Consider the following 16,407-nt stretch of genomic DNA (forward strand, 5'->3'; position numbering starts at 1 on the left):
TAAAAGCCAAAGATGTCACAACACTTCTAGAGTCCTATGTCTCCATCCACTCCCTCTATCTTAACTCCAGGCCTTACCTTTTTCATGATATCTCTTGTCATGTACTATGTTTCAGCCACTTAGGGCACTTCCTGGAAGCTGCTAGCACATAACTGCCTCAGGTCTTTACACTTACAAGGCATTTTTCCTCCTACCCTTGGGCTTAATCAGCTGTCAACTTCCTTTGGAAAACTTCCCTGACCATGCTCCCCATCACTGAATAGTCTTTTTCTGCTTTGTAGCATTTACCCTCTGCTCCATACCTGGTTATTATTTATTTTATTTAGAGTTTGCCTTGAAGATACGCTTCATCAGGTGATAGGCAGTAGTTAGACTATTAAAAAGCCTTGGCCACAAGAGGAAGAAAGGAAGAAATCTTTGTAATTCAAAGTCCCAACTCTATTAATCTCTGTTTAAGATCTGGTAGCCAGAGCCCAGGAGTTAACACAGGATGCTTTGAAGTTAGCCACTACCCTAAGGCTTAATCCACTCTTTTTACCCAAGTGTAATCTACACTCTAAACATGACTAAATATGGCACAAGGAGATTTTCACAAGTAAATTTAACAAAACAAAGACCCAAACCTAAGAACTAGATAGAGCAAAGATTAGGAATTTCAAACAGAAATTTTCTATCAATTACAGCAGGAACTAGTAGCTTATACAAGGTCTCTCTTAACAAGACAATGACCCAAATGCAGGAAATCACCTCAGGGCCCAGAAGGACCCAACGCTAAGAGTTTCTCAATAAATATTTCAACTTTAAAATCTGACCCATGGTTCTTTCCCTTGAGGCTTTCCATCTGTTGAAAGTGTATTCCTTTCCTAATAAACTTTACTATTAATTTTACTATAATCTTTGTCTCTTGCTTGAATTTTTCTGCCAGACACAGGTAATTATCAATGCTATTTTTTGGGTAACAAAGGCAAGAGGATGGTTATGTGTTCTGTTTCCAGCTCCATCCCCCAATAGACACTATATTTGGAAATAAGAAGAGGTGATTAATTCAAAATGAGGCTGTTGGAATGGGCCCTAATCCAGTTTTACTGGTGTCCTTATAAGAAAAGGAAATGTAAACACAGAAAAAGACACTAAAAATGTGCATACAAAGGACTGTGTGAAACTCAGTGAGAAGGTGACCATGGAGAGAGGCCTCAGGAGAAAAAAAATTTGCTGACACCTTGATCTTGGACTTGTAGTCTTCGAAGCTCTAAGAAAGTGAGTTTTTGTTTCTTAAGCCACTCAGTCTCTAATATTTTGTCTTTATCTAAAAGTCTCTGAAAATAGGTGAAGCAAGAGTGATATGAAATGAGACCTGTGTTTTAGAAGACAGAAGACTGCATTTGTGGTTAACATGGAGGAAGGACTGGAAAGAAGACTTGAGCCATGGAGACTAACTGGGAAGTGTTTGCAATAGCTCAGATCTAATCAAGGAGAAAGGAAGAAGAGATGAGTATACAAATAGGAGTGATTTTAGAGTCCATACTGATGAGGCTTGGTGACAAGTTAGATGTGGTATTGGTACCTGCACAGCATGAAGTTTAGTGAAATGCAGAGAAGCAAAGAGGTTCAGAAAATAAAATATGCATTTCAGTATTGTCTGTCCTATATGAGAATGTTTCTCAGTACAAACCCTAAGATGGGCTCTAGCAGCTCTCAAGCTATCCTAGAAGTATCCACACTAAGAAGGGTCTGCAGGAGCTGCAGACTCGTTCTTCTTGGGGATAATGTACACATTTGCCTATCGAGGAGTTGGAGAAGTTTTACAATGAAGAAATCTCTAACTTTGTCAAAAAATGTATTTCTCACAAATTTTTTGATTATGGAACCTTTTTTTATGTATGTGAAGCAATTTGAACCTCTTTATGAACTCTAGAAATTGACATAATTTGGAAAATAGGGCTGTGTTTCAATTCACTAGGATAGTTCTAAAATAAAGAAGCTTGGCCCAGGGAATCTCTATTTGCAGCAGGAACAGGACTCAATATTATCTTAACAAAATGGCAGAATGAATCAACTCAATAAAGGAATATATTTGGTTTTCCCATGTCCTGCATACTACTAAATTTTTAAAAATCCAAATTTTTAACAGTAGCACTAAGTCTTTTAGGTTCCTAAAGGAAAATAACTGTTCCTTGAAAGAAATAATCAAATGTATTCTAGTGACTGAAGAGGAATGCATGGCCCAAATGCAGAAGTCTGGGAGCAGTTTTTGACCAGGAATTCTGAACAGTTTTTTGATACCAGATCATCCACAGACTAAACTTTCCTACAGTTTTCTAGCAGGTTCTGAACCCAAGGTGTCTATATGCAATGACTCACAGGCGATGCGCACATATGCCTTCCGGCTCTTTGTGGTGCCTGCTGAACTCCAGGCCACACACTGGCACCAGTAGTCTTCAGGCCCAAACAGTTCCTCCACTTGCTGGCGTGAAATCTCAATGCTCACTTCCCGCACAATGAGACCTGCAAAAGAAGGGAAGATTCAAGTCAAGAGAGGATTTGTAATAATGAAATATAAAACACACCCGATTTCCCCAGCAATGTTTCTATTTGATGTCATAGATCAACCTCCAGATATTATCTCTCATCTCTGATTGTCTGCTGGATCTAGTTATTTGACTCAATAACTTTTCCATTCTCTTAGTTGCTATTTCAGAGCTTCTGGAAGTGAAAACAGAGTGGATCTGTTACTCTACAAAATAATGTCTTTCCCCAATAGCTTGCTAACATTCACCTTCTACCCAGCTATATCCTTTTTGTATTCAAATGTGATCTTCAATTTCACATCTTCTAATTATTCTTCTTCAATTATGTAGTTTGTGGCTAAGATGTCAGGTATAGTAAACATCTTTAAAATAGCTACATATTTCTAATTGTTTACATAGAATTTGAGAGAATAGCATAACTACCATTATTGTGATGATAATTTAAAATTTACATTACTTTAGCAGTTGTGTTTCAATTATAACGGGATGTATTTTTTTTTGAAAGATATCCTAGCCTCAGTTAACAAATCTCTGTTATCCTATTCAAAGAATATATGACTTTAAAGCTTTCATGCATGATATTTTGAAAGCTCAAATGTTTCTCTGTAATTGCAGTGTAACTAAAATCTTGTTAAAGACAGAATGCTTCTAGCTAAAAAGCTGAAATAGTTAGAATTTATTTAATAACATTATATAATCCTGAGTAACAAAAATTGAACTAGGAATCTGGGATTATCATTTCAGAGGTACTTATCTCAAGGTATTGAGGCTGTTTCATAGACTCATTCTGCAATGTGGCTTTTGCACTGAGCAAGAGGGATTGTTAGAACAATATACGTGGACAACTGCCAGCTTTCTTGCAGATTGCATACATTTCCAGAATGGAGTGTACCTTGAGAGAACTCATAATCAGCAGAAGAATTTACTTTAAGTCAGGTATGAGCACAGAAAGGTTCATTATAGGAACTGCTTTCCACTATTTATTTATATTTAACCATCCGTTCATTTGCTTAATAAGTAAATATTTCTTAAGTATCAGTTACTTTGAAAGCTACTGCATTAGGCACTTGTGAAATTCTAATGAATGAGACAGTTATCATACTCAATAAGCTATAATATATTATCATATAATATAAACTGTGAAGAGGGCTCATACTAGTCGTGGGTCATACCATTTATTATCTGAGAATACTTGTGCTCAGTGTTGCAAAGGAGATGTACAATGATGAAAATATACAACAAAGGAACTCAACCTGGCATGAAACCTCCAATATGAGTTAGCTTGGTTAGGTAGAGGGGAACATACAGGAAGAAGTCAGAAAAGAATGAGGAGATTGAGAATCCAGGAGAAGACCACTGAGCACAGGACACGAAACAGTGGCACCTGAGATGGAATTAGAAACATGAAAGGGTCCAGTTTAGCTAGTCTTTTCTTTTTTGGCAGTACTGGGGTTTAAACTCAGGGCCTGGTGCTTGCGAGGCAAATGCTTTATCATTGAGCCATGCTTCCAGCCCCAGTTTATATAGTCTTGTGGTCCAATGGCTCTCAAAATGTGACTCCCAGAACAGTTTCATCACGATCACCTGGGGACCTGTAGGAAATGTGAATTCTCAGTCCTTATTCCAGACTCATTGGACTCCAGGAAACATTGATGGTGGGGCCCAGCAATCTATAGGCTTTGAATAAGCATCCCAAGTAATTCTAATGTATGCTAGGTTTTAGAAATCTTGTACACAATGTTTAAGATTTTGGATTTCTTAATGTGGTATTTATACACAATGGAATTTTATTCAGCCACAAAGAAGAATGAAATTTTGTCATTTGCAGGTAAATGGTTGGAACTGGAGAACATCATCTTATGCAAAGTTAGCCAGGCTCAGAAGACCAAAAATTGCATGTTCTCCCTCATATGTTTTAGATCTAAAACAAATTCAATAATATTATTGGCCATGGGTCACATGCTACGGGGAGAATATGCACGGGAGAAATAGGGAAAGGGAAGGAAACCTAAAACTTTAATATGGTTGATGTGCTCACTGTAGAGGAGCAAATATAGTAATCTTAAAACAGCTGGGGCCACTATGGGAAGGGGACTAGCAAGTAGTAAAGAGGACTGGTAGAGATGAACCAATGTGGGTTGCAATACATGTGTATTGTGTATTGCTAGGAATCTCTCTGTATAGCTATCTTTATCTCAAACTAGCAAAAGCATTATGTCTTTCTTCTTATCTCTTATGTTTTCTCTTCAACAAAATCAGAGAACAAGAGGGCAGAACAGGTTCAGCTCCAAAGACTGTGGGTAGCTGGGGGAGGTGACCTAAACAATGTATACACATGTGAGTAAATGTAAAAACAATAAAATTTTAAAAAAGATTTTGGATTTTTTCTTGAGATCTGTGGATATTATTAAAGAGTTTTAAGCTAGTATTTAATATGGTCAGATGAGGAGTAAGGAGTTAAAAAAAAATATATATATACATCTATACGTGTGTATGTGCATTTATATGCATATGAATGTATATGTATTCAATTCCTTAGAGTTAACTAGCTCCAAAAAGTTACATTTTTAAAAAGTGACTGATCATAAGTGACAGGAAAGAATATGTCTTCTGGAAACCCTAGAGAAAGAGCTTCTAGAGCTTTCCTTAACACCTATGGGTAAGAGTTCTCAGGGAAATTAACAGCCAGAAGTAGGTGCTATCCCAAGGGAAATGAACATTATTTTCTGTCAAGAGCTAATGGGGCTTGAGTCATAGAAACTGCGGGTCCTGAGCTTCACTGAAGACTCTTGAATTTGACCGAAGCCTAGGAAAGTGGCTTTTGGAACTCCAAGGCATGACAAGATCCTGAAGGGGCAACTCTGTTGTCAAAAGTTTGCTAAGTATATTCAAAATCACTAAGTTTTGAAAATTAGCAACCTTTTATATTTATTCAATAACCAGTTTTAAAAGATTTTTTTAAGTAAATGGTCTAATCTCTAACCCCTCTAAAAAAAGGAGAGTAGAATATTACTTTAGCCAATGTTTAAATAACATCACAATCTTCACAGCAAAAATCCCAGGTTATTAATAAAAAAGCACTATTTCCCTCTTTCCTTCCCAGACCCTAACAGGCCTCTATTTTTCCTGTCCTTTTGTAATTTTTCTCATTACTCCAATATCTAGAAACTTGTGTCTGAGGAAAGATGGAAGACAATCTTTCTCTCAACCCCCATCTCCTCTTTTTCTCCTTTCACTTTCTGGTGTTTAGTGCTTTTGCCTGTTTCACTTGTTTATACATTCCCTGTTCATGCAAAAATTCAGTTACTGGAAACAAAACTCTTTAAGGTTGTTGCCGGAAATTTACAGCCACCAAAGGGCTGATAAACCTGCAATGTGTATTTCCTTTGAACTATAGTGGCTCTTTCTAAAATGCAGAACAGCAACAAATGGGTTCAGGATATTAAAACCACATACAAATATTTTGTGTCCCAAGATGATAACCTCAGGTTTCATTCCCCCCTTTTACTTAAAGCAATAACAGGAAACCTAATTAAATGCTAGTGGAACTTCACTAGATGCAGTGTATCCTTTAGCTCATGGATATTTCTACTGACCACAAATCTGAGGCCTTTTAAGAAGCCGCAGACCAACCCTCCTAGAACAGGGGCTACTCAAAGTATGAATGCTCTGAATTATGTGGTCCAGGCTCCCTGTGGGCGCTGGAGTCAGGCACACACTGATTTTTGTCTTCAGATTCACAGATACCTCATTCAGGAGGAGATGGACTAATTACAGTTGTGTACAGTTGTTCTGTCACATGGTTTAAAGTTTACATTCCAACTTTTGGTCAACAGCACAAGAACAAGAAGGAACTGCAGCATGAAATACCAAACACTCACAGTTCAGAACTGCTAGAATGAGCTGCATTATTCAGAATCTCAGCTACATGACCATCTTTTCATTAACATAGGTAAGTTCATTACCTGTAACATTTTGCTCATCAAACCACAGCCTACTGTTTGGGTAAAAGTAGGTAATGTCTTTTCCCTTTGAAAGTAGAATTTCAAATCTGCTTGAAGTCCTGAGATGGAAAAGAAAGCTTTCTTGAAATTTGAAATGCCATCAGCATTACTTCCAAGTCGGGCTGCTTTGAAGAGCATTTGGGAGCTTGAAATTGGCTTCAGGTTATTTAAGGGTAGGGAAAATGCTTCAATCCGCAGGATTTACGCAAATACAAATGTGTAGTTTCCATCACATCTGATAACATCAAAGATTTCCCATCATTGTGCTTCCTTTAGTAGTGGCACCTCAAAGATGCATGCTGTTTGAAGTTTGCAGCGATTTGCTTTTATAATAAGATTCATTGTGGTTTGGGAGCCAGAGTGAGAGAAAGTAATTAGCATGTTATACCAAGAAGTCTTATAATAAGTATGAGAATACACTTGTTATATTCTATGAATACAGAAATCCAGATGTAAATGCAGTCTTCTGATTGTATCTTTGGGAAGTTCATGCATGAATGAGTCGGTAAAACCTGGTAAATGACATTCATTCTTTATCTATAGCATACATTTTTTTCACATAGTGGTCAGGGGCCACAAATAATATTATTTTTCAAAGTTACTTATCTTTTCTCTTTTTTACAGTGCAGGGGATAGAACCCAGGACCTTGTGCATACTAAGCAAATACTCTCTACATCCCCAGTCCTATTTTCTAGGAAATTATTACTAAGTGGTCACATATACACAATGAATCCCATTGTATAATTACTTAAAAATATATCCATATTCCCACAGAAATCTAATCTGTAGTATTATCACAGAAGTACTCATTGAAAGTTTGCTAATGTCAGATATTATGGTAAGTTGCAGAAATGTAAAGATGGATCAAACACTCTCCATCCTTAAGCTGTTCATTTATTGTATAAAAGTATCTTGTTCATTAGGTGAACCTAAGACACCTTTTAAAAAGCAATCATCCATCTGCACCTTCCGATACTCCATGAATGCTTCAGTAAAAAACATCTTAAGCCAATATTAGACTTAGATGTTATGTATGCCCAAGCAGCATTCTCATTCCTCTCTATAACTTTATCTTTCCTATGGCGAAGGGAAGCTTCAAGACACCATGTTGTGCAGGTCTGTCAATTTAGCTTCCTCTAGCAATCTCTCTAATGGCAGAAGAGCTGCAGAGCTCTGCCAAATCTCATTATAGGACATTCACAGTTCGGACATGAGTTGGTGGGAAATGCACAAAGTTGCAGGTAAGGGATGTTCTGGAATATATTACAACATTTTATCAAATTAGTGTGGTCTCTTTCTCATGCTTTCATTCAGAGCCTAATCCTGTTAGTCTTCACTAATATGATCTAAAATATGAAATATATCAGCTCTACATGTCTTAATGTAAATTGAATCACAAAATACCCTGTCATTATTTTAAAGAATATCATACCATAAAAACTGATAATTATTTTAGCAACCTATAACTCCTACTATAATCATCAAAATATAACTTGAAAGGCAGAAATTCATAACCAAGATGTTAGATTATGTTATACAAAGTTAGTTATTTAATAATATTTACACTAAGAAAGGAAGACACTGTAAACACATAATTTACCAACACTTCTCTGAAACATTTTCCTTGAATTTTAATGTAATGTTTAATATATAAACAGGCTATCTAATTTAACCAAAATTATTTTGTGCAATTGGGAATTGAAACTTAGTGGTATATTAGATGTATTATGAATATAATTTTGTTAAAGTTACATTTACTGTCTTTGTGATCAAGATGAATTAAAGAAACATGCAACCCTCAAAAACGGATTCTTGAAAAAACAGAAAATCTAAACAGATCAATGATGATTAAGGAAACTGAGTCAGTAATAAAAAGTCAAAAAAAAGTCCAGAACCTGATGGCTTCCCTGCTAAATTCTACCAAATATTTAAAGATCTTTCTCAAACTATTCCAAAAAACTGAACAGGGAATACTTTCATATAAATTTTGCAAGGCCATCATTATCCTGATGTGAAAACCAGACGTGGATTATATAGGAAAAGTAGAGGTCAATACTCTGAAGAACATAGATGTAAACATCCTCAACAAAATACTAGCAAGCTGATTCCAACAGCACATTAAAAATATCATTCACCATGATCAAGTGGGATTCATCCCTTGAATGAAAGGATGGTTCAACATACACAATCATTAACAGACTGAAGGACAAAAAAAACACAAGATCATCTCAATAGATACAGAAAAAGCATTTGACAAAAATCAACATCCCTTCATGATAAAAACTCTAAAATTAGATGTACATTCTGCAAGATAATAAAGGTCATAAGTGACAAGCCCATGGCTAACATCATACTGAATGGAAAAAATTGAAAGCTTTCCCTCTAAAGTTGGGAACAAGAAAGGGATGAGCACTTTTAGTATTTTTATTCAAAGTAGCATTGGAAGTCTTTGCCACAACAATTAGACAAGAAAGGCAATAAACGGTATGCAATGTGGAAAGGAGGAAGTTATATTGCCCTTGTTTGCAGATGATATGATCTGTCTATAAAAAAAAATCCTAGGCTTTACCAAAAAACTGTTTGTACTAATAGCAAATTTAGTAATGTTACAGGATACAAAGACAACACAAAAATCTACAGTATTTCTATACACTATCAGCAAGCTGTGGAAAAGAATCAAGAGAGTAAATCCATTTATAATATTGACAAAAATATTTCTCTAGAAATAAATTTAACAAATGAGGTTAAACATCTCTGTTCTAATAGCTATAAAACATTAATTAAATAAATGAGAAGAGAAAAATAAATAGAAGGATATTCCATGTTCATGGATTACAGAATTAATATTGTTAAAATGCTCTGCTTCTTGAAACAATTTGCAGATCAATGCAATCTCCATCAAATTAGCAATTTCATGATCCTGACATTCATATGGAACTACAAAAATTCCATATAGCCAGGCAATATTAGGCAAAAAGAAAAAAGACAAAAACATTGTACTATGTGAACTAAAAATCCACTATAAGTCTATAGTAATCAAAATGGCATGGTACTGGCATAAAACAGACACATAACCAATGGAAAAGAACAGAAATTCCAGAAATAAATCCACACATTTATAGTAAATTGATTTTTCAACAAAGTTGCCAAAAACATACAATAGGGGAATGGATAGTTAATAAATGCAGTTATAAAATTAAATTTCTACATGAAAAAGAATAAAAATAAACCTGTATCTCATACCACATACAGAAATCATATGCATATATCAACTCAACATCAATTAAGACTTAAATGGCAGTCCAAAACTGTAAAACTATGGGAAAAAAACATAAGATAAAACTTTGTAACATTTGTCTGGGAAATAATTTTTTAAATATTAACCCCAAAACTCAGGCAGCAGAAACAAAAATAGTGAAATGGGATTACCCCAAAGTAAAAAGCTTCAGCACAGAAAAGAGACAACTTAAAGGATGAGAGAAAACATTTCCAATCTATACATCCAATAAGGGGTTAGCAACCAAAATATAGAATGAGCTCAACTTAAAAGCAAGAAAATAAATCACCTGACTAAAAACTAAGCAAGGTCTAAAAGGACATTTCTCAAAATAGGCATAGAAATGCCAACAAGCATGTAAAAATGCTCAAGTATTTGTAATACTTGTAAATGATACATATTTTATTAAATCACAACGAAAGATCACTACATAACTGTTAGAACAGCTATTATCAAAAAGCCAAAAGATAGTAAGTGTTGGCAAGGGTGAAGAGAAAACAGAACCCCTAAACGCTGTGGGTGGGAATTTAAATTATTATAGCTATTATGGGAAATGGTGTGGCAGTTTCTCAAAAAATTAAAAATAAAATTTAAAATATGATCCAGCAATCCCACTCTCAGATGTATCCAAAGAAAATGAAATATCTGCACTCCCATGTTTATTGTAGCATTATTTACAATAGTCAAGATATGGCTATCAGTGTTCATCAGTGGATGAATAGATGAAGAAAATGTAACATATGTATTCATGATGGGATAATATCAGCCAAAAGCAAAGGAAATCTTGTCATTCATGACAACATGGATGAACCTAGAGGATATTATGTTAAGCAAAGTAAGCTGGCACAGTAAGACAGATACTACATGATCTCATATGTGGAATCTGAAAAAGAAGAACTCATAGAAGCAGAGAGTGGGATGGTTGGCTACCATCTGGGTCTAAGGGCTCACTGGGGAGATGCTGATGAAAGGATACAAAATTTTACTTAGACATAAAAAATAAGCTCAAGAGAACTATTGTACAAAGTGGTAACCATAGACAATAACAATGTATTATCTACTTGAAAATTACTGACAGTAGATTTTGAGTGTTTTTACCACAAATATTTATTTATATAAATAAATATTTATATAAATAAACACCATATTGTACATAATAAATTTATACAACTTTTACTTGATGATTAAAAATTTTGAAAGAATGAATTTATTCAAAGATTTAATAATAACATGGTTTGGACTAAATGGTTCAAGGGATTTTCTTGGAAACATTTCATACCTAGGTCTTTGACTTGATTTCTCTTTGTGGTCATAGTTTTTAGTCATTTGATGCTGTGTGCTAGTACCATATGTATCATATGAAGATCTGTGCTTTGTTACCTGTTTGTTTCATGTAGAACTGAAAAGAATATTCATTGGATTTTAATCTGGGTTGGAAGATGATTTCTAGTGCTAGAAAGCTCTATGCCAACTATGGATAAATGCACAGCTTCCCTTCTTGGTACTTGAAATTTTAATTATAATATTAAACAGAGTGACAAATGATACTTAATCTGGCAATCACAACACTGCTTTCTTTCATAGAATTTTTTAGAACCGGTCTCTTATTTTTTATTTAACTTTCTAACTACTATTGCACTTGGAGGTGCAAGACTGAGGATAATTAGAGAGTTGGGTCTGCAAAGTATTTCTCTCTTGCCTTTAGAGCTGTAATGAATTGATAGAAATCAATCATACCAATATTGACCATCATTTAATTCATATGGTAATAAAAAGTCTTTTTAATTTATGGCAAGAGACATTTTTGAGACTGAAATGGGAAGTAAATGTTTTATCTAATTAATTTCTGACTTGTGTTGTCAATGTTCTTTAAAATGCAAGGTAGCAATTTTATAAAAAACAGGATGGCATTGTGTTTAATTTGGAAGGGCACAAAACACATTAGGTTGGGTTGGCAAGCAGAACATTCTAAATATCTTTCCTAAAACATCAAACCTAGTATATATATGTTAATTTGTATTCCAACACTTTTCTTTGACAGTATAATTTTTATTATGATATAAGTCTGACTACATGTATTTTTTGCTTCTTTGTTTCATTCATTTCATCAGTAATTTTAATAAAAATTTTTAAAAGATTCCTATTGATAAGGAGGAGACATAGTAACGTGTTTCTAGAAATCTAGTCAACTACTTTTTCTAACTGTAGACTCACTATTATTCTTGCCTGGTCCTTCAGTAGATATTTATTGTGACTCAACTATGTACAAAGCCCTCTCCTATTTACTTGGGACACAGTGGCAAAGAAGACAAATGAAGTCACTGTACTCCTTTGTGTCAAATTCTATTGTGTAGATAATTCTTGAGCACTTGTGTTGGGCATAGTGGTATTTTCCAAGAAAGCTATAAAGATAAATTAGTTATAGATTCTTTCTTCAGAAATTTAGTGTCTGGTACTAGAGATAAAAACTGGTGTGTATTTAGTATAGGGACTCTGTCATAAGCATTCAATATTCATCAGTATACTAACTGGAAAAATATTTGTCCAGTAAATGTGTTTTAAATGAATGGTTTGTACAGATAGCTATAATACACAGAAAGTGCTAAACCCCATATAAAAATAAATTTAAGTCAGAAGAGTAAAGATAACTAGGATCTACCATATGTCTCAGTTAATCTTTGTAGTAATCATTGGGAATTAGTATTATTATAGTTATAAAACAGAGAAGGAGCATTTTACTACATTAATATTATACAAATATGTCACTAAAAAGGGTCCCATGGCCAAATTTTTGGGTATTTCTGTTTATTAAATCCTCTTCTGCATAGCTCAAAATTTCCATGAGTTATACTGAAGGCATTGATTATAAGCTCTTCATTAAAATGTTCCATTTTATATGAATTACACCACTTCCCCAAATTTATTAAATCATAGAACCCTGTAATTAACACAGACACAGAGCCCCATCTCACCATGGCTTTCAATGCAGTTTTGTTTAAGATGACCTATGTGGATCTATTCAATTAAATTAAAGTACAATTTGGAAAATTCTAAAACCCCATGAAGAAAGCTACAGTGAAATAGCTTTAGTCAGAGATCAGGGAACATGACTAAGTGGACTATTTCGGATAAACACAGAAGCATGACTTGGGTGTAAGGAACTAGAGAAGAATCAGATGCTTCAGGGAGAAGCTACCATGAAGTCAAACAGCATATATTAATAGAAAATACACAGAGCATTTCAGGGAGGAGTAGTTAACATGGATCATGTAAGGAAATAAGACGGTTGAATTAGACTAAAGAGACATTCATGGAAACTTCCAAAGAAGTTTTTTCTTTGGAGCAGGGAGATGGTGAACATTGTAAATAGGTGAAAAAATGTTTTCTAAACTGATATAAGCTTTAGGAAGATTAACATCTCTCTAGTAGTAAATAAAGATAATTTGATATAAGGAGAATTTCAATGATTTTCATTTTAATTATTATAAAATTGCTTTAGATCTATATCTTATGTCAAGTCATTAATCATAAGTGTTATGAGCAATACTTTGGTGACCTTCTGAAAACTCTGTCTAACAATGGAAACTACATACAAGGATCCAAAATAATAATTACTCATACCATTAGACTTTCATTTTGCACTTCCTTCAAATGATTTGGAAACAAGCATTAAGAGCAGTTGCTACTGAGTGACTGTCACTCATGATATACATACAACATATTCTATTGGGAACAGCTATTTGTTTATCTTAAAAACACCATGCTTTATATTCTTAATGAACACTTTCAAACCAAAATATAAAGGTTTATTGTTTAAAAAATTCAATTCACCCAGAACATTTGTTACTACAACTGGTAGATGGAAAAAATATTCATAGAACACACAGCAACCTAGGATTTATTTAGATAAGAAAACAAATTCCTGCTCCCTATTAGCCTCTTATTTTTTTGGCAAGCCTTAAATTCATCAGGACTTGGTTTCCTAACTTATAAAATGTGGCAACTTTTTTTGTCTTGCTGGGTTGTGAAAAAAGAAATAGAACAAAAGTACTTTGAATCTGTAAAGTGTCTTTAAACTCTACTATTATTATTTTGTGAATAAAGCTATATTCTAGTGACAAAGTCCTTATTTAAAGTACTAAATAGACTTAGGAGAGGAGAGGAGCACCGCTGGTTGGAAATCCTAACAAGCACATCTCAGATGGAAAAGACATGGCTGGTTTTGGAAATTTTCAGTGGAGTTGGGAGAGTCAAGTTTGGGTGGGGACTTCAATTTTTCAGGACAGTGCAGATGAAGAAAGAAGAGTTAAAAAAGAAGTTTGAATACCAGAAATGAGTTAAAGGGATTTGCTTTTAAGTTTCCTGCCCTTCAGTCAGTCACTTGGGATTTTACTATCCTTAAGGTCTCCAGTGTATATTGAAGTGTAGGTAAGCAGAGCTACCTTAGCATGGTGAGTGGAAGCTCTACCTACTTTAGCAACTAGAATGCTTGCCAGGCTCCTTATTCAGTCATTCTTCATATCACTATACATTCAGCAACTGAATAGAAATTACTAAGTAGTAAGTTTGGAAAGAATAAGCAAACCAGTATTTACATGAAGGTGTAAAATAGATGACAATAGACATGACTTCTAGAAGATTCTTTACTTTCAAATAATCCCCAGTATGTATTGTAGGCATATAGAAAATGCTTGATGAATTAATGAAATACTAAGAGTATTTCCCCAGTATTTATTACTTAAAAGATATGTGGTTATGTGAAAATATATTTTGGAGGACAGGCTGTAGCTTCTACTTTAGAAATAAGGAAAAGAGAATGATAGAGAGTGACTAAAACTGAAATACGTTGAATCTGTATAAAAGGTAGTATAATGAAAAGCATTGTAAGCTGTTGAATAATAGGGGAGCAAGGCAGTAGAGAAAGGGTAAGTAATGGGGGTTGATCTGATTAAAGTACAATATATACATGTGTGAAATGCCAAGGCTAAACACCCTTGAACAATCAATATACACTCATAAAATGAAGGATAGGAAAGTAAAACATGTCCATTCTGGAGGAGGGTAAACAGAGAGGGTGAAGGAGGGTGAATATGACAAATGTACTTTGTATATGAGAATGAAAACTGAACAATGAAATCTGTTGACATTGTTCTAAGATGTGGGGCAGAGAGGTTGAGGGAAAGTGATAGGGGCTAAATCTAATTAAGATACATTGTAAGCACATATATAAATGCCACAATTAAGGCCCCCTGTACAACTAGTATATGGTAATAAAAAATAAAACAACGTTGACTTATACTTTGAACATGCTGGGCATTCACTCTGAAATGTGAGAAAAGTGGAGTTATTATGCTTTTTAGAACCTCCAAAATTGTCTATAATAGCTGAGTAAATACAGATCAATTACCAGTGAAACAATTCTTTTTTAAAGTATAATATGCAAAAGATATCACTAATGTAAAAGAAGAAGAAAAATTTAACTTGCAGAATTCTAAGCACAGAAGAAAAGTGTTAGTATTTCATATTTCAGGCCAGGAGCATGTCTTTTGAACTTCTGATGAAACACCAATTTTGATTTTAACATTGTAGAGGTATTGAGAAATAACTATATGTTCTGGTATTTCCAAAATATTTCTATATATTCTGAGACCCTTGCCTCAAATCATTCTTTACCATTTTAGAAGGAAAGGTGATTCAATAGAAATAATACAACCAAGTATGATACATTTTCTAAATTTTTTTCCTTTTCTTTTAAAATGAAAATAATATTTCTTTGCTCTTTTGCTGATTCTATTACATATACTGTTTCCTTTTTTCATACACCTAGTTTTGACAAACAAGTCTTTAATTAAAATTTCAACAGCCAATACTGCTACAGATATGTCAGTAAAACCTTATTTTTAATTACTCTTTAGCAATTTGTTTAACTGAGAATATCATCTTTGGAAAGGGATATGGTTGAAATTTGGGTTTTTCCATTAAGTAAATGTATAACTTTGAAAAAATTCCTTCACCTTATTTAATTTTCCTCAGTAGAACAATGAAATTAGAAGTCCTAACTCAATGGATTCTTGTAAAGAGTCAATGAGATTAATATGCAAACTTCTTAGCAGAATAAGCCATAATATGAGTATATGAGAATAGTGTGTGCTATGCTGTGTCCTAAATAAATGCTCTGATTTTTCAAAAAGTATCAAGGATGGCTTGTCCTATGTGAGTTTCTTAGAGATCTACCCTCTCAGCCATGGCTTCCAGAGTCTATAAGAGAACAGAGAACTCACACTTGGTTTCTATGCTCCCTTAATGTGGAGTGGCAGCATAACTTTCACTCACTGGATGAGATAAAGTTCAAGGAGGCTGGGAATTATAGTATTCTTGTGTGTCCAGGAAGGAGAGGAGAATTGGATATGGGTTATCCTTAGAAACCCTATTATAATATAATTGATAAAGCTACTTACAGAGGAAAGGTAAAGAGGAAGGGGTGAATTCAACTATGATATGTGGTAAGAACTTTTGTAAATGTCACAATGTACCACAATCTAACAGTAATAAAAATTTAATTTTTGAGAAATCATAATCACTTTAAGTCATCAAACT

At 34.2% G+C, this 16,407-nt stretch overlaps 1 protein-coding gene across 3 annotated transcripts in view; it reads right to left on the minus strand.

Annotated features, from left to right (window-relative positions):
• Nucleotides 1-16,407, minus strand: part of Unc5c (unc-5 netrin receptor C) — a 358,852-nt gene that overhangs the window by 121,447 nt on the left and 220,998 nt on the right. For all 3 annotated transcript variants that reach the window (XR_012435622.1, XM_074041403.1, XM_074041404.1), the window contains exon 3: nucleotides 2,362-2,505. Coding sequence is in view for 2 of the 3 variants with exons in the window: in XM_074041403.1 (XP_073897504.1) it covers nucleotides 2,362-2,505 (144 nt within the window). In the remaining variant the exon portion in view is untranslated. The remainder of the gene's footprint in view (nucleotides 1-2,361; nucleotides 2,506-16,407) is intronic.

The sequence above is a fragment of the Castor canadensis genome, chromosome 9, assembly GCF_047511655.1.
Source record: "Castor canadensis chromosome 9, mCasCan1.hap1v2, whole genome shotgun sequence".
Taxonomy (NCBI): Eukaryota; Metazoa; Chordata; class Mammalia; order Rodentia; family Castoridae; genus Castor; species Castor canadensis.